This window comes from Cervus canadensis, chromosome 22, assembly GCF_019320065.1.
Source record: "Cervus canadensis isolate Bull #8, Minnesota chromosome 22, ASM1932006v1, whole genome shotgun sequence".
In the NCBI taxonomy this organism is placed as follows: domain Eukaryota; kingdom Metazoa; phylum Chordata; class Mammalia; order Artiodactyla; family Cervidae; genus Cervus; species Cervus canadensis.
This window is the reverse complement of record NC_057407.1, coordinates 10,490,811-10,508,568: the sequence shown is the minus strand read 5'-3', so window position 1 is coordinate 10,508,568 and position 17,758 is coordinate 10,490,811. Positions and strand designations below refer to the sequence as shown.

General features: G+C 51.8%; 2 protein-coding genes across 6 annotated transcripts in view; one reads left to right on the top strand and one right to left on the bottom strand.

Annotated features, from left to right (window-relative positions):
• IFRD2 (interferon related developmental regulator 2) overlaps positions 1-1,805 on the top strand; it is a 28,621-nt gene extending 26,816 nt beyond the window's left edge. For both annotated transcript variants that reach the window (XM_043443426.1, XM_043443427.1), the window contains exons 7-12: positions 5-180; positions 275-380; positions 707-844; positions 945-1,073; positions 1,147-1,242; positions 1,355-1,805. In XM_043443426.1, the coding sequence (XP_043299361.1) occupies positions 5-180; positions 275-380; positions 707-844; positions 945-1,073; positions 1,147-1,242; positions 1,355-1,435 (726 nt within the window). In that variant the 3' untranslated portion in view covers positions 1,436-1,805. The remainder of the gene's footprint in view (positions 1-4; positions 181-274; positions 381-706; positions 845-944; positions 1,074-1,146; positions 1,243-1,354) is intronic.
• A 222-nt stretch (positions 1,806-2,027) lies between these two features.
• LSMEM2 (leucine rich single-pass membrane protein 2) lies at positions 2,028-9,575 on the bottom strand. Of its 4 annotated transcripts, none has more exons than XM_043443434.1 (4): positions 8,173-9,575; positions 5,016-5,151; positions 2,836-2,937; positions 2,028-2,733 (listed from the first exon to the last, which is right to left on the bottom strand). In XM_043443434.1, the coding sequence occupies exons 2-4, from the start codon at positions 5,035-5,037 to the stop codon at positions 2,333-2,335; spliced, it is 525 nt and encodes a 174-aa protein (XP_043299369.1). In that variant the 5' UTR covers positions 5,038-5,151; positions 8,173-9,575; the 3' UTR covers positions 2,028-2,332. The 4 variants fall into 4 exon arrangements, with proteins under 4 accessions (XP_043299369.1, XP_043299371.1, XP_043299370.1 ...); XM_043443436.1 differs by lacking the exon at positions 8,173-9,575 and having other exon boundaries at positions 2,028-2,447; positions 2,548-2,733; positions 5,016-6,120; XM_043443435.1 differs by lacking the exon at positions 8,173-9,575 and having other exon boundaries at positions 2,836-3,047; positions 5,016-6,133.
• Positions 9,576-17,758: the final 8,183 nt, after the last annotated feature.

Sequence of the window (17,758 nt, the reverse complement as noted above, 5' to 3'; positions counted from 1 at the left end):
CCAGGACCTGGTCTCCTGCCTCACCTGCTTGGAAGGTGTTTTCAGCCGGGCCTGCAGCGGACGGGGCCCCGGCCCCGTGGTCCCCGCCAGCCTGCAGGGCCTGCTCTGCGCAGCCCTGCAGGCCTGGGCGCTGCTCCTCACCATCTGCCCCAGCACGCACATCGGCCCCATCCTGGACAGGTAGGGGCGCTGCGCCCCCGCCCCCGGAGCGGGAGGGCCGGGCTCAAGAGGCCCCCCGACCCGCACACAATGGCTCAGCCTGCCCCTTCCCCAGGCAGCTGCCCCGGCTGCCCCAGCTCTTGTCCAGCGAGAGTGTGAACCTGCGGATGGCTGCCGGCGAGACCATCGCCTTGCTCTTTGAGCTCGCCCGGGACCTTGAGGTGTGAGCGCCGGGGGCGCACTTGGGAGGGTGCCTGCCAACGCCTCCTGCCCGTCTGGGGCGGGGTGCAGGGGACGCCCCAGAGAGCAAGGCAGCCTGAGGTCACTACAGAGGGAACGTGGCCCCCACCGACTCAGATGCCCGGTGCTCTGAGAGGCCCCCTGGCCGGGGTGTCTGGCACAGGCAGGGGCCAAGGAGGAGGGATCGGGGGTCAGGCAGAGGAGAACATCGCTCCCTCCGAGAAAGGCAAGGTTGGGGCGACCCCACCAGGCTCAGAGCCAGCGGCGCTCAGGCCCGGCCCTCGTGTCCTCCCCGGCCCCGCTGCAGGAGGACTTTGTCTACGAGGACATTGAGGCCCTCTGCAGGGAGCTGCGCACTCTGGCCACCGACAGCAACAAGTACCGGGCCAAGGCCGACCGCCGGCGCCAGCGCTCCACCTTCCGGGCGGTGCTGCACTTCGTGGAGGTGCGTGTGCGGAAGGGTGCGGCCCCGCGCGGGTCCACCCCACCCCCGGGCGCCGTCGGGCACAGCCGCCGAGCCCAGTCCCGGCCCCTCTCACCTGCAGGGCGGCGAGTGTGAGGAGGAGACCATCCGCTTCGGCCTCGAGGCGCTCTACGTGGACAGCTGGGCCCGGCGCCGGGTCTACGCCGCCTTCAAGGACGCGCTGGGCTCCGGGATGCACCACCACCTCCAGGTGGGCGGGCGGGGAGGGGGCGCCCTGGGGCGGTGCCACGCGGACCCGAGCTCACGGCCTTCTCGACCCCCAGAACAACGAGCTCCTCCGGGACATCTTCAGCCTGGGCCCGGTGCTGGTGCTGGACGCCGCTGCCCTGAAGGCCTGCAAGATCTCCCGTTTCGAGAAGGTTCGGCCCCTTTCTCTCTCCTCCACTGCTTTGGCCTGGCGCGCTGGCGGGGGCTGGAGGAGGGCTGGGGCCGCCGCCTCCCCCGCTCACGCCCCTCACTCTGCGCCCCCAGCACCTGTACAACGCGGCGGCCTTCAGAGCCAGGACCAAGGCGCGCAGCCGCGTGCGGGACAAGCGGGCGGACGTCCTGTGACAGACTGTCCGCGTCCTCGCCTGTTTTTTTTAACAGAAGACCGTGCAACACCCTGTCCCTGCCAGGACTTGTCGCTTTTATTTTTTTAATGACAAAACCAAAGAGATACGGGGCTGGGCTGGCTGGAGGTCACTTGGGACCCCCGCACGCAGCCCTGTGGCCTCTCCCCCGTCTCAGGGCTGCGGGGCGGGCAGAAGGCGGCGCCTTCCTCAGGCCTTGTGCCCCTGCGATGAGTCACTTCGTGTGTGGGGGGGAGGGGGGTGTCTGGACAAATGCCGCTACGCCACAGTGGGGAGGTGATGCTACCTGGAGAGGAGTTTTGTGCTGGTTTTTAAAGATGATTAGAGATAATTAAACAGAACGCGCAGCCTTCTGTGGCCCCGGCTGTTTCCTCTGCCCTCCCTCCCACCCAGGTCTGCACGCCGCTGGGCCTCCCCGTCCCCTTCTGCTTACCTGTGCCCTTCGAAAGTCTCCCCGCCATGGCCCGCCTGCCTCCTCCCCGGAGCCCAGCCTGCCTTTTGAGCGTGGAGACTGGACCCCACATTGGGAGTCCTGGCTGAGTTTGGGTGACCAGCTATATTTAGGCTTCTGGACCCACCATCTGGAGGAGGCCAGTGGGTGCTGCCAGGCCCCAAGAGGAGCCAGGAGGCTGGTGTGGCTTCCTCTGACCTTGGGCCACACCAGGCGGAGCCTCGGCCTCAGAAGGCCTGGCCTGGCCGGAGAAGGCACGAGAGGCGGGCAGCTGTGGGGTCAGATCAAATCTCACGCCAAAACCACACCCAGGAAGTCGTGAGGAGCAGCAGTGGGAGAGGAGAAAGCTGCCAACGGCCACTTTATTCCCCGGCACACACCCCCAGGCCCCGGGTCCGAGCGGCATCTCAGCCGGGTGCTCGGGCCTCACTGGAGTTGAGCCTCCGCAGCTGGCTGAGGCTGGCGAGCCGGAGTTTGAGCAGCACCTCCTCCCGGGTTCGCAGCGTGTGCGCCAGCACGCGGAGGGACTCGCTCTGCAGCACTGCCGGAGGAATGGGGATCAGCCACCCCGCAACCCCTGCCCTCCCAGCTCCGCACTGCCTCGGCCTCCCCCTTCGGCTGGCTCCCGACGCCCTCCCTACCACTCAGGTAGACGGCCAGCACGGCCAGCGCCAGGCAGGTGAGGACCAGCAGCGCGAGCAGCAGCAGGAAGGCCCCGCGGCTGTGCACCGGGCCGCAGCCGGCCTGGGCGCACAGTGAGGGCGGCAGCACGCCCAGCAGCTCGCCCCACGGCTGCCCCTCCTCGGCCAGGTAGGGGCACAGCGGACCTGCAGGGCAAAGGGGGCATCAGGAGGGTAGGCAGGCGAGCCTGCATTCCTCCCCGCTCCCTGCGCTCAGACCAGCGGCCCCACTCCCCTGCCCTCTCTCACCGCCGTTGTGAAGGTCGCTGATGGACTCCACCTGGTGGAGGCGCACCTCCTCCACGTGGTTGGGAGCCAGCGGCGCCCTGCTCCTCATCAGGGCCGCGGTGTCTGCGGGGGCAGCGTGGGGCTGGTTGAGCCAGCGGGTCAGGCCCCCCTCGCCCTTCCAGAGGGTGTCCGGCAGCAGCAGGGGTAGAAGGGGCCGTCAGACTCCTAATCCCCTAAAACCAACTCAGAAATGACCTGTGATTTGCAGCCAAGACAACCCGAGAACCACGTGGGCCTGTCTCACCCACAGGAGCAGGAAGGGCACATGACTTAGCTTTGTTTCCCCCAGGCAGGCAGGGACTCTCGGCAGTCCTCTCTGCCTGCTCGTGGCCAGATCATTGGAGGACTAAACCCACGGCCCCCGACACTCACTGCTGCAGCCGCTGCGGTCAGTTTGCCCCACACACCCTGTGCCTGCCACCTTGTTCCTGTCCCCAACAGCAGCAGCCAGCTTGGTGCCCTTCCCTCCTGGCCTCTGCTCTGCCAGATTCTGAGAACTCTCTTCTACTCAGGATCACAAGGAGGCCGCCTTTGTTACCTAACTGCTGCACGTGCCTGCGAGGTCTCCCCTCCAGGCTGCCTGAGCATTTAGCTTGTTTCCAGTTCCCTCCTGAATTCAGTAACTCCTAGGAAAGGATGTGTACAAAGGTTCCCCCCAATTTCCCAGTAGTTACTAAGGATGGATTCCTAGAAATAGAATTAGCTATCATCAGGTTTTCCCTGGGGATAGTTGTCCAGAGCCCCTAAAAGAGTACAACATCGCCACCATTAGGCATCTCCACTGAAAAAAAATTTTATATATGTAAGCGTTCACATACATATTTGCTAAGTTAGGAGATGGTGGTTCTTCCCAGCTCATCCTCTTTAAATTTTGGCCCCTTGAGATCTCCAGGACTTCCCTGGTGGTGCAGGGGATACGAGTCCACCTGCCAGTGAGGGAGACACGGGTTCAATCCCTGGGCCAGGAGGATTTCACGTGCTGCAGAGCAACTAAGCCTGTGTGCCACAACTCCGAGCCCACGTCCTGCAAGTACTGAAGCCTGTGCCCCTCGTCGGGGAAGTTGCCGCAGTGAGAAGCCTGCGCGCCAAAGAGTAGCCCCCACTCTCCGCAACTAGAGAAGCCAGCACAGTGCAACCAAAAAAAAATAATAAATATAAAAAACCTCCAGAAGCCTAGCTGGAAGCTAGAAAACAAATTTGGGGGCATTGGGAGGTCATCTCCAGATAGAGCCAAGGGTGATGGGACTCTCTGGGTCTCTGGCTTTTAGAATACTACCTCGACTTTCATATTTGCTTCAGACTGGCTTTTGAGATGCTCAAAATACGTAAAACCAAAACTGACGCTGTCTGGGTGGTGGCGGGTTGGGGTCATATTAAATGCCTTCTGTGCACTTGGCTGTGCTTTTTCCACACTAAAAACTGAACTTAGATTCTGTTTGTGACCACAAAACACACATAGAAAATGTCATCCTTAAGACGTCAAAAGGAAGCACACCCAGGGCCAGGCCCCTCCCATTCAGTAATAAACGTTGACACTGTGGGTGGGGCGGGGGGAGTTGACCAGCTGGTCCCACACGCTGGCCAGCATCGAATGGGAAGCTGCCCGGGTCCCTATGCTCCCCCTCTGAGCCTCTGTACCTCCTGCCCGAAGTGCGGCAATTAGGAGACTGGCCATCAAAGTCTAACTAGAAGTCAGTCTGGCCAGGCCAAGGGACCCCAACCTTTAGCCAGATGGGGCCACACAGGCCCACGTGGAGGCCAGAAGCCGATCACTCCCAGCCCCTGAGCCATGTGCCCAAATGCTCCCCAAGACCACCTCCCGCGCCCGATCCTATGCCCTCCCTGAAGGCAGACCTTCCCTGAACAGCCTGCCCCACCCACACCCACTTGGGCCTATAGGTGACCCTGCCCCAGCTGGGGAGCTGCCCCCAATTCCTCCCACTGTCCTTCGCATGGGGGACAGGTATGAGATGAGGAGGCATTCCTGGCAGGAGAGGCCCTTCCTCCACGTGTAGGGGACATGGGGCCTGATGACGCATCAAGGAAGTGAGGTCAGTGGGACAGGAGCCAGGTTTCTCCACGGTCCACAGGGTCACAGCACTGGGGCCTTACCCACTCCCCGCCCAGCGATCATCTCCTACCTTCCTGGGTCTCCTCTGACATGGTGGGCGGTGGGCAGGCGGGGGGCCGATGAGGGTGCCCAGCAGCAGGACCGGATAGAGGCAGCGGTGGCTTCGCTGAGAGGCCGGCAAAGGCCTGGCCGCCTCCCAACCTCGGCTGAAAATAGACGTGAGCTCAGCACTATGGGCTATATTTAGAGGGGGCATCTCCCAGCCATGGGAAGGAGCGGAGTGACCTACATGGACCAGGCTAGGCTGTCCACCTGGTGACCCAGGCCAGAGCACACCTCCAGCGGTGCACGCCCCCTGGGGGCCCCGCCGTTCACGTCTGCAGGGCCCTGGCGTCATCCAGACAGACCTCCAGCGATGCCCCCCCATGGCAGCCGAAACACGCAAGGGAGCCCCGTGCATCTCCACCCTCTGCCTCTGAAGACCTCTTCTCCTGGCAGATGTGGGACAAGCACCCACCGCTGTGTGATCTGCTGGCATCACAGATTAGGGGTGATGGACTACTGGAGCCCAGTGCCCTGAGGACTCCGAGAGGCCCCCTAAGGGGACAGAGACACCCCCCAAATACACACAGGTACCCCTGCTGGTCGGTCGAAGGTCATTACTTCATTTACAGTTACTAAGTTTACAGCTTTGGGTTTAGGCGTGTCCCCTTTCAGACCTCAGTTTTCTCATCTGTAAAACAGGAGGGATGATGGTTTCCACCTGGCACAGGGGACACGTGAATGGAAAATACCACGTCCGAAGCGCTCAGCCCAATGCAAAGTTTTGATCTTCCTCTCTCCACAAGGGCCGACAGATCACACAAGGTCATGAGAGGATGCCCATCACCTCTGGCCCTTAAGGAGAGCAAGTGCTCCAGCTTAGAACCCGCCCTTGTGGACCCCTGTGCCCCTCCTTCCCAAGTGAGACAAAGCCAGACAGCAGGCTGTACTTTCTAAACATCCCAACTCCCGTCACTCTGCTCCGTCACACTGACCTCCTCGACATCCTCAGACTTGAGCTCGTTCCCACGTCAGGACCTCGGCGGGCTGCTCCCCGCTTGGAGCGCTGTTCCCTAGATGTCCCCATGGGCTGGCTCCTCGTCATGTCACTCAAGTATCACACACACACACACACACACACACACACACACACACACACACCCCGCCCAGTGAGGCCTTCTGCTCCTCGTCATGTCACTCAAGTATCACACACACACACACACACACACCCCGCCCAGTGAGGCCTTCTGCTCCTCGTCATGTCACTCAAGTATCACACACACACACACACACACACACACACACCCCGCCCAGTGAGGCCTTCTGCTCACATTTAGCCCAGGAATTGTATCATTCAGAATATATAGCTGACAGACTCTGAGGCTGTGCACTGGAAAATCCATGTATAACTTTGCAGTCCCCCCTATCCCCCACACCCCCTGGGTCCATGGTCTGAATCTGCAGATTTCACAAACTGGGGATCCTGTCATACTGTTTATTGGAAAAAACCCACATCTAAATGGATTCCATACAGTTCAAACTGGTGCTGTTCAAAGGTCAAATGTACTACGCATGTCAGTATCTGCTCAGGTCCTAGAGAGTCCACTCGGTCACGTGGACCCACCTTTAATCCTCACTACAGTCTCCTTAAAAGAAACAGATGTCTGACACTTCTAGGAAGTGGTCCAAGGCCACAAGGCAAGAACCAGTGAGAACAAACCTCTTCTAAAGCAACAGAATACAAAGAAACAATAAAGGACTAAAAATAAGTGCAGGCATGCTCACTTGGGGAAAACTGTGAAGAAGATACAAAAGATGCAAAAAGACCAAAAACTCAACTGTGATATCTGAGGTGTGGGAGAAAAAGCAGGGCACCACTCATGGTCAGATACACACCCAAGGATGTGGGCAGACCTTTACCACCTAAACCATGGATCTGACCCTATTTTCACCCTGTTTAAAGGACCAGCTCACAAGGACCACCACACCATTCCTGGAGGGCGAGATGAGGGACATGTATGTGATAGACTATCAGCCAAAACCACCACCATTGAAATTACGAAATGATGCCACTGGTAGCCACAAGGATGGCCCTGAACAGATAATAAACTGAGGGAAGCAAGCCAGACAGAAGGAGACGATAGCATAGGATGTCCTTTCTAAAGGAAAAAAGATGCCAAGGAAGAAATTTACAACCGTAAGAGACGCTTAGAAATTGAAAGACACAAAAAGGGTTCCAAAACAAGAAAAAGCACTGAGGATGCATTCCACAGGAGGTTTGGCCAAACAGAGACACAGAAATGTGTGTCTGTAAAAAATAATCCACAGGATTCTCTCCATCCTGCCTCCATCCACACATAGAATTCTGGACCTAAACCCTATACACAGAAATCTCTACCTGTAATGAATAATCCAAAGAATTTCCTTCTTCCTTCCTTGTTCACATATGAAGAAAACTGTATCTGAGACAGATAACCCACAGGGACCTGATGGGGACCACGTTCCTCAACCTTCTGCAATAAGCTCTGTGGGAAGGGCAGTCAGAAGAGACTAGATACACTCCACATATGCCTAATACCTGAAACGGTCAGCTGAACAGTGACGACAACACGCCTTGCAAAAGGACTATACTCCAAGAGACCACTGGCGTGACATTCATTCCAGAAAGGGAGAAAGGGCAATGAGCACTCTTTCCCCTCAAAGCCTCTGAACTTGGAGCGAGATCGCATCCCTGCAGCCTGATCAGACATTGGACCCATGTCTCCCCTGGGGTAAGGTCCACACAGCCAGGTAGAGTGCCCTGTCCTCAGCCCCATCTGAATCCTCTCTGCTCGTCTCTGCCTGGGACTACAATCCCGAGGAAGACCAAGGCATCCAGGGCCTTTGGGTTCCATCGGCATAATAGTCACCCAGCCTCCACGCCTCCTGGTGCTGGGGTTCCCGCCGCAAACCCTTCCTGAAAGTGCAGCCTCCTGGGCTTCTATGTGAAAGTGAAAGTTGCTCAGTCATATCTGACACTTTGTGACCCCATGGACTATACAGAATTACCCATGGAATTCTCCAGGCCAGAATACTGGAGTGGGTAGCCTTTTCCTTCTCCAGGGGATCTTCCCAACCCAGGGATCAAACCCACATCTCCTGCGTTGCAGGCGGATTCTTTACCAACCGAGCTATCAGGGAAGTACCTTCAGAAAGGTTCTGCGGCCTTGGTTTGGACTGGTCCAGAAGGGAGGGGCTGTGAGGCTTTAGGGGAAAGCAGCAGTGAGACAACCCTTCAAGCCGACCTGCCCGGAGGCTCTGTTTGCCTGAGGAACCACAGGTGGGCAGGAGAAAGTGCTGCCGTCTTGTGGACACTTCCTGTAACTACAACATGACGTGACCACCGCTCCTTACTTGCACCTCGAATTCACAAGGCCAGGGGCCTCTTAGACACAGCTGCCTTCACAAAATGTCCTGGGGCAGATTTTGAAGGGACAAATTCCCAACACAAGGGACTTTCAAGAGGCCAGTTACCACAGGTCACTTAGCCTCACAACCTTTGAGGAGACAAAAGAAAAATATCCACAAACCTGCACCCTAAGAGAGGACGCTCAGCATCCCTAACTGTGACAGGCATGCCAGTCAAAACAGCGACAGAGTGCAAACCCCGGTGCTCAGAATGGCCATCCTCATACAGCTGCAGGCCATAAATGGGGAAAATACCCCGGTGGAACTGGAATCTCCCAATACAATTTGCAACGATGTACAATGGCAAAAACCAGTGTAATGAACAGGCACCAAATGCCAGACTAAATCAGTATGAAAGGCTATGCCTGAGATCTGATGTCACATCTGGGCGTATATGCGGTCAAAAGCATTGTTCCAAAAGGCACATACACCCCATGGATCACTGTAAGAGGACCTATGTAAGCCAAGACACAGAGCAACCAAAATCTTCACTGACCAATTAAAGTTTTAACCAGTTGAGGTACATGTATACAATGGACTATTATGGAGCCATAAAAGACCACCATGGAAATTATGAAATGATGCTGCTGTGAGCTACAATGATGGACCTGGACGGATCATAGGCTAGGGGAAGCTCACCAGACAAAGGGAGACAATAGCATAGGATATCCCTTCTAAAGAAAAAAGGAAGAAATTTACAACCCAGACAGAGACTCTTGGAAATGAAACATCCACAAAGGCTTAAAAAAAAAACTGAATTGCTGGGACTAAATCATCAGGAGGTCGGGGCTTCAGAGAGACACAGAAATCTGTATCTGTAAAAATAATCCACCAGGATGATCTCCTTCCCGTCTCCATCCACACATACACAGAATTCTGGACCTCTCCCCTATATAAAGAAATCAGTAACATCTGTAAGATAATCCACAAGGATATGTGCCTTCCTTTCTGTTTCATAGAAAGACAACTGTATCTGGGACAGAAAAACCACAGGGACCGGATGGGGACCACGTACCTCAACCTTCTGCAATAAGCTCTATGGGAGGGGCAGTCAGAAGAGACTAGATACACTCCACATATGCCCAATACCTGAAACAGTTGGCTGAACACTGACAACAACACAGCTTGCAGAAGGACTATACTCCAAGAGACTACTGGTGTGACATTCATTCCAGAAAGGGAGAAAGGGCAATGAGCACTCTTTCCCCTCAAAGCCTCTGTACTTGGAGCGAGATCACATCCCTGCAGCCTGATCAGACACTGGACCCATGTCTCCCCTGGGGTAAGGTCCACACAGCCAGGTAGGGTGCCCTGTCCTCAGCCCCATCTGAAACCTCTTCTCCGCTCTGCCTGGGACCAGAGCCCTGAGTGCGATCAAGGCATCCAGGGCCTTGGGGGTCTTGTGCCAAATAGTCACCCAGCCTCCGTTTCTTCTGGTGCTGCGTTTCCCTGCTCAAAGCTCCCTCCTGAATGTGAACTTCTAAGCACCTTCAGCCGGGTACTGCAGCCCCCTGGATTGTTTCAGAGCTGTGCGCGTGTGAATTTAGGGGAAGGCAGCAGTGAGATAGTGTCCTTCGGTGCGTACTCAGGCACAATTCTCTTACTCGCAGCCCAGCAAGCTGACTTTCCCTATTCATCCCAATCTGAAAGAAGGGCAATGCCAAAGAATGTTCAAACTGCTGCACAAGTGCACTCATTTCTCTTGCTCACAAGATCATGCTCAAAATCCTCCAAGCTAGGCTTCAACAGTATGTAAACCAAGAACTTCCAGGTATATAAGCTGGATTTAGGAAAGGAGAGGAACCAGAGATCAAATTGCCAACATCCTTTGGATGATAGAAAAAGCAAGAGAATTCCAGAAAAACATCTACTTCTGCTTCATTGACTATGCTAAACCCTTTGACTGTGTGAATCACAACAAACTGTGGGAAATTCTTAAAGAGATGGGAATACCAGACCACTTTACCTGCCTCCTGGGAAGACTCTATGCAGGTCAAGAGGTAACAGAACTGGACATGGAACAACAGACTGGTTCCTAATTGGGAAAGGACTATGTCAAGACTGTATACTGTCACCCTGCTTATTTAACTTATATGGAGAGTACATCATGTGAAATGCCGGGCTGGATGAAGCACAAGCTGGAATCAAGATCCCAGAAAGAAATATCAATAACCTCAGATATGCAGATGATACCACCCTTATGGCAGAAAGCAAAGAAAAACTAAAGAGCCTCTGGATGAAGGTGAAAGGAGAATGAAAAAGCTGGCTTAAAATTCAACATTCAAAAAATGAAGATCATGGCATCTGGTCCCATCACTTCATGGCAAATACATGGGGAAACAGTAAGAGAGTTTATTTTCCTAAGCCAAAATCACTGCGGATGGTGACTTCAGCCGTGAAATTAAAACATGCTTGCTCCTTGGAAGAAAAGCTATGACAAATCTTGCCACTGTGTTAAAAATCAGAGGCATCATTTTGCCAACAAAGTTCTGTATAGTCAAAGCTATGGTTTTTCCAGTATTCATATAAGGATATGAGAGTTGGACCATAAAGAAGGCTGAGCACCAAAGAACTGATGCTTTTGAACTGTGGTGCTGGAGAAGACTCTTCAGAGTCCCTTGGACTGCAAGGAGATCAAACCAATCAATCCTGAAGGAAATCAACCCTGAATATTCATTGGAAGGACTGATTCTGAAGTTCCAATACTTTGGCCACCTGATGCGAAGAGCCAACTCATTGGAAAAGACCCTGATGCTGGGAAAGATAGAAGGCGGGGGGGAAGGGACGACAGAGGTCGAGATGGTTGAATGGCACCACCGACTCAATGGACATGAGTTTGAGCAAGCTCCAGGAGATGAAGGACGGGGAAGCTTGGCATGCTGCGGTCCATGGGGTTGTAAAGTGTCCAAAACGCCTGAGAAACTGAATAACAACAACTGGGTGCCTAAGGTGAGTATGAGATGGTGCCTCTGTCTTGTGGACATTGCCTGTAACTACAATTTTTGACCACTGCTGCTTACTGGCACCTCTAACTCACAAGGCTAGGGGGGCTTTTAATGACAGAGCTTCCCTTAGTAAATGACCTGGAGCAGTTATTGCCAAAATACATTCCAAAAACAATTGACTTTAAGGAAGCCAACATGTGTTTTTCCCTCAAAGATTTTAAGGAGGGGGAAGAAAAAAAACAGTCTACCACCAGAGAAGCAGCAGCTTGGTGTCCCTAATTATAGTAGCATTGCTAATGAAAACTCACTGGAGAAGTCTAATCTTACTAGTCAGGAATGGCCATCCTCACACGTCTACAAACAATGAAAGCAGGAGAGAACCTGGAGAAAGGGAACCCTCTACGCTGTCAGTTGGAAGGTACATTGTCCACAGCCACTGTGAAGGACAGCCTTCACTGCCAGAAAAAAAAAAAAACTTTCAAGAGAGGCTAAGCTTAGGATCTGATATGCGCCCCCTCCATGGGTCTATATCCCAAGAAAACCATCATTCAGAAGCATACATATACCCTAAGGTTCAGAACACACTACCTGTAATAACTTAGACCCAGAACCAGTAAAATGTCCTGGGACACATTAGAGCTTAAAGAAGGTGTGGTACATTTATACAATGGACTATGACTCAGTCACAAAAAAACAGCCCTGAAATGATGCCCCTGGAGCCTCAGTGATGGACCTTGAATGTTTATACACCAAATGAAGTCACTCTGAGGAATAAAATAGCATATGATGTCCCTTTTAGGCAAAATTTAAAAAGAGATACAAAGGAACTAATTTTCAACACAAAGAGAGACTCTGAGGATTCATACGCAAAGTGTTCCAAAGGGAAAAAAGTGAAGGGCCAGTGACAAATTAGGAGATCAGGAGTAATATATATATATATATATATATATACACAGAAATCCATATCTGTAATGGATAATTCATGAGATTATCTTCCTCCTTCCTTATACACATAAATCTGAATCTCCAATAGATAGTCCGCAGAGACCTGATGTTCGGCACATGGAACTTTGTTCAACCTTCTGCAGTAACAGCTATTTCAGAAGAAGCCTATGATGAATAGATATGCTGTCCTTACAATGTCATAGCTGAATCAGGCAGCTGTACCCTGAAACGAGTACAACATTACAAATCAACCATACTCCAACATACCATCGGCATGAAATGAAAATAAAGCAAAGCAAAGCAATGCCTCGGTTCTTCCCTCCCACCTCCCTGTCTTGGGCTGCTATCACATCCCTGGAGCCTGAGCAGCCTTGAATTCTGTGGACTGTGCTGGGGTCAAGACAGCTAACTGGGTCCTCTTAGTTGAGACTCCTCTTAGACCTAGAGTGTCTGGTTTGCTCTAGCCCTAACCGGAGTCCCCAGTGTACCCCGACAATGGTGGCTGGTCCCTGTGGCCTTTAGGACCCTGATAAAGTCTCCGCGTCTCCTGGTGCTGGGGTTCCCCGCTCAAGCCTCCTTCAACATGGTGCTGTGGTCCATGGGACTGGTCTGGAGGGAGGGGGTGTGAGGCTTTAGGGGGAAGAAGTAGTGAGACAAACCCCTGGGTGTTTGCTCAGGCACATTCCACTCCCATTCACAGCCCAGCAAGCCAACTTTCCCTAAGGCTGCTTGCCTGTGGAACCACAGGTGGGCATGAGAAAGTGCTGCCCTCTTGTGGACACTTCCTGTAACTACAACTGGATCGCTACTGCTTCCTGGAGCCTCAAATTCACAAGGCCTGGGCGGCTGCTCATAACTGCCTTCAGGCAATGTCCTGGGGCGGGTATTGCAGAAACAAATTCCACACACAACCAACTTTCAAGAAGTCAGTTGCCACAGGTCAATTTTCCTTACAGCCTTGAAGTGGCGGTGGTGGGGAGGGGAGGGCGGAAACACCAACAACCACAGGACAAGATGCTCGCATCCCTAATTATTATAGGAATGCCAATCAAAACAAGGAGACATCAAATCCCACCAGTCAGACTGGCCATCCTCACAAGTCTATAAACAATAAATGCGGGACTGTGCCTGGAGGAAAGGGAATCCCCCTACACGTAGGAAGGTGGGAATGTATATTGGCAACAGCCACTCCAAATGACAGTCTCCGAATGCCTCAAAAAAAAAAAACTGTCAAGAGAGCTAAGCCTAGGATCTGATATTTCCACCCCTGGGCTTCTACCCAGAGAAACCATAATTCAAAAAGATACATGTACCATAACGCTCACTGCAGCACTGCTTACAATAGCGAAGACACAGAACCAGCAAAATATCCACCGACAGGTTAAAGATTAAAGAAGATGTGGTAAATATATGCAGTGGATTATTACTCAGCCATAAAGAACCAAATGAAATTATGCCACATGGATGTACTTTGGAGGATCATATACTAAGCAACAGAGGAGACAATAGCATGTGATGTCCTTTTTAGGCAAAATGTATAAAGATATACAAAGAAACTAATTTACAAAACAAAAGGACACTCTCAGGATTCAAACACAAATATAGGCTTTTACACACACACACACACACACACAGATGTAGGGCCTGGGATGAATTAGCAGGTGAGGATTAACAAATACAGAGAAATATGTATCAGTAATAGATAATCCACAAGGACCTGATATTCAGCACAGGGAATTTTGCTCGTCCTTCTGCAGTAACTTCTATGGCAAAAGAATCCCCAAAAGAATAGATATTCTGTATGAATATGTAGTTAAATGAATCAGGTGGCTGCACCCTGACAAAAAAGAACGGTGCAAATCGACTATATTCCAACATATCATCTGTATGAAATGAAAATAAAGAAGAGCAATGTCTAGTTTCTTCCTTGCAGCCTCCATGATTTGGGCTGTTTAATCACATCCCTGGGGCCTGAGCAGACTTCGTCAATGGCCGGTGGGTTCGAGACAGCCAGTGGGGGTGCCCTTAACTGACCCCGCCTCTTAAGCCTGTAGTGTCTGGTTTGCTCTGGCTGGGACCAGGGTCCCCCAGTCCAGGTCAGCTCTCCTGCAGCTGAACCAACCTTAGTGCACCCAAAGGATGGTGGCCCGACCCTCCAGCCTTGATGAACTTGGTAAAGTCACCCCGCCTCCTCCATGTCTCCTGGTGCTAGGGTCCCCAGCTCAAGCCTCCTACCTGAAAGTGCAGCCTCGTAGGTACCTCAGCAGGGTGCTGTGTCCCAGGTTAAGATTATTCTGGAGGCAAACAGTGGGGGGAGCTTTAGGGGGAGAAATAATTAGATAGAAGCCCTCGGGTGTTTGCTCAGCCACATTACACTCAAATTCACAGCCTAGGAAGCCAACTTTTCCTAAGGCTCTGGTTGCCCAAGGAACCAGAGGTGGGTGTGAAAAAGTGATATTTCTGTTAACTACAATGGGACAACGTGCTTACTGGCACCTCCAACTTACGAGGTTTGGGAGCGCTTAATGACAGCTGCCCTCAGGAAATGTCCTGGGTGAGTACTGCAGAAATAAAATCCAAACACAAGTGACTTTCAAGAACCCAACTGCAACAGCAACACTTTCCTTACAGCCTTTAAGGAGAAAAAACATAACAAAACAAAACCACCACAGGACAAGATGGTCAGTATCCCAATTACAGGAAAGCCAATCAAAATGACGAGAAATCAAATCCCACCAGTGAGAATGGCCATCATCAAAAGTCAACAAACAATAAATATGGGAGGGAGCCTGGAGGAAAGGGAACCTCCCTACACTGTGAGTGGGAATGTACCTTGGCAACAGCTACTATGAACGACAGTCTCCGAATGCCTGAAAAACACTTTCAAGAGAGCTAAGCCTAGGATCTGACATTCCCATGCCTGGGCTGATGTTACGCGAAAATCATAATTCAAAAAGACACCATGTACCCCAATGTTCACTGAAGCACTATTTACAGTAGCCTAGATTCAGAACCAGCAAATTGTCCACTGACAGGTTAAAGCTTGATATCAATGCCAGATATACACACACACACACATATATATATTCAGCCATAGGTATAGAATGAAATACTGCCATTTGTAACAACATAGATGGACCAGGAGATGATTACACTAAGTCAGACAGAGAAAGACAAATATTGTGTGATCTTTCTTACAGGTGGAATTTTAAAACTGATAATCCAAAAATAAAAAATAAATAAATAAAAAATAAAAACTGATAATCCTGAACTGACAAAACAGACTCACAGCCTTTGAAAAGAAACTGGGTTACAAAGGGGGAAGTCGTGCAGGGTGGAGGGAGAAATTCAGAGGTTGTGTTTAACACATACACACTTATATAAAGTAGATAATTAATGAGAACCTACTGTATATAGTTACAACTATCTCACAATTCTGTCAGAACTTACATGGGAAAAGAATAAAGACTAGATACAGGGCTTCCCAGGTGGCACTAGCGGTAAAGAATCCGCCTACCAATGCAAGAGACACAAGGGACCTGGGTTCTATCCCTTGGTTGGGATTCTCCCTGGAGGAGGAAATGGCAACCCACTCCAGTATTCTTGCCTGGAAAATTCCATGGACAGAGGAGCCTGGTGGGCTACAGCCCACGGGGTCACAAAGAGTCAGACACAACTGCGCACACACACACAAAGGATACATGTGTATGTATAACTGAATCATTTCGCTGGACACCTTGAACACACACTACATGATCAATCAAGTATATGCCAAAATAAAAATTTAATTAACAAAAGAAAATAAATAGCTATTTTTTTTCAGGCTTCTGGCACCTTGGCCTGTGGCACACCCCTGGAGCCTGAGCGGGCTTGGTCTCAAGGCTGGAGGGTGGTAAAGCTCCAGGGACTAGGGAGGCTGTGTCATCAGAGAACCTCGCTTGGCCCTGTAGCGCCTGCTCCCCTAAGATCACAATCTCCAGATCCAGTCAGACCCTCCTATAGCTAAACCAAGCCTAGTGTACCCAAAGGATGGTGGATTCTGGGAGCTAGAAGATCTTTTTGGCATTTTTAGTTATTTTTAACAATTTTCTTGGCCACACCACATGGCATAAGAGATCGTAGTTCTCCAACCAAGGATGGCACTCGGGCCCCTTGCACTGGAAGTGTGAGTCTTAACCACTGAACTGCCAGGAAAGTCCCAGGGCTGGAGAGCTTTGTAAAGTCACCTGGTTTTCACGTCTCCTAGTTGGGGGGGTTCCCACCTCCAACCTTCCTACTTAGACTCACCCTACCAAGAGTACCCTCAGCACCCTCACTGTAGCAGTTTTGCAGGGGTTTGGATTTGTCTGGGGGTGGTGAAGGGTAAGGTGGAAGAAATAAGACACAAGCCCTTGGGTGTTGTTTCTGGCACATCCCACTCTAAGTTACAACCCAGGAATGGGACTTTTCCCCGAAGGCTCTGCCAAGAGTTGGGCAGGGAGAAATGCTGCCGCCTTGTGGTCATTTCTTATAATAACAAATTGAAAATTGGTGCTTCTGGGGCTTTATTTTGTTGTTTAGTGGCTAAGTGGTATACCACGCTTTAGCAACCCCATGGACTGTAGCCCACTGGCTCCTCTGTCCATGGGCTTTCCTAGGCAAGAATACTGGAGTGGGCCACCATTTCCTTCCCCGCGGGATCTTCCCGACCCAGGGATTGAACCAATGTCTCCTGTATGGCAGGAGTTTCCTTTACGGCTCAGCCACTGGGAAAGTCCAAGCTATGGCCTATAACTGCATTAACAATGTCCATTTCAGGGACTTCCCTGGTGGTCCAGTGGGCCAAGATTTTGCGCTCCCAATGCCAGAGGCCCAGGTTCCATCCCTAGTCAGGAACTAGATCACACATGTTGCAAGGAAAATCACAGATCCCAAGTGTCTGCTGCTAAATAAATGATAATGTTCACTTCCTAGGGCTGGCGACAGGACTGGCAGCTCCACGGGGTAGCTTCCCCTACCAAGAAGCCACACTGAGAAATCTCACCAGACAGCTTAATTCTGTGATAAAACCGACAGAGCAAGATTTAACAGGAGTTAAGCCCTCTCTTGTTACTTGGGCTAATGTATTTACCTCTTGATAACCATCTAGTTCTTGATTACCTTCTGACAGAACAAGGCACAATTCGAGGGGTAACTAACACTTCCTGCTGCACCTAAATCAATGCAACAGCAAAGAGAAAAGTTAAAGAAATAGACATCCAAGCAGCAATGGCTTCACAATTTTGGCAGGGGCGCTGTCGCCTTCGCTGTCTGGGCAGCAGTTAGGGAAGCCCTCTCAAAGTTATCCTGGTTCCTTCCCTTTCTAGACCCTCGAGTGAAGCAGTCCCCAACCTTTCTGGCACCAGGCACCGGCTTCCTGGAAGATAATTTTTCCATGGACATGGGGTAGGTTGAC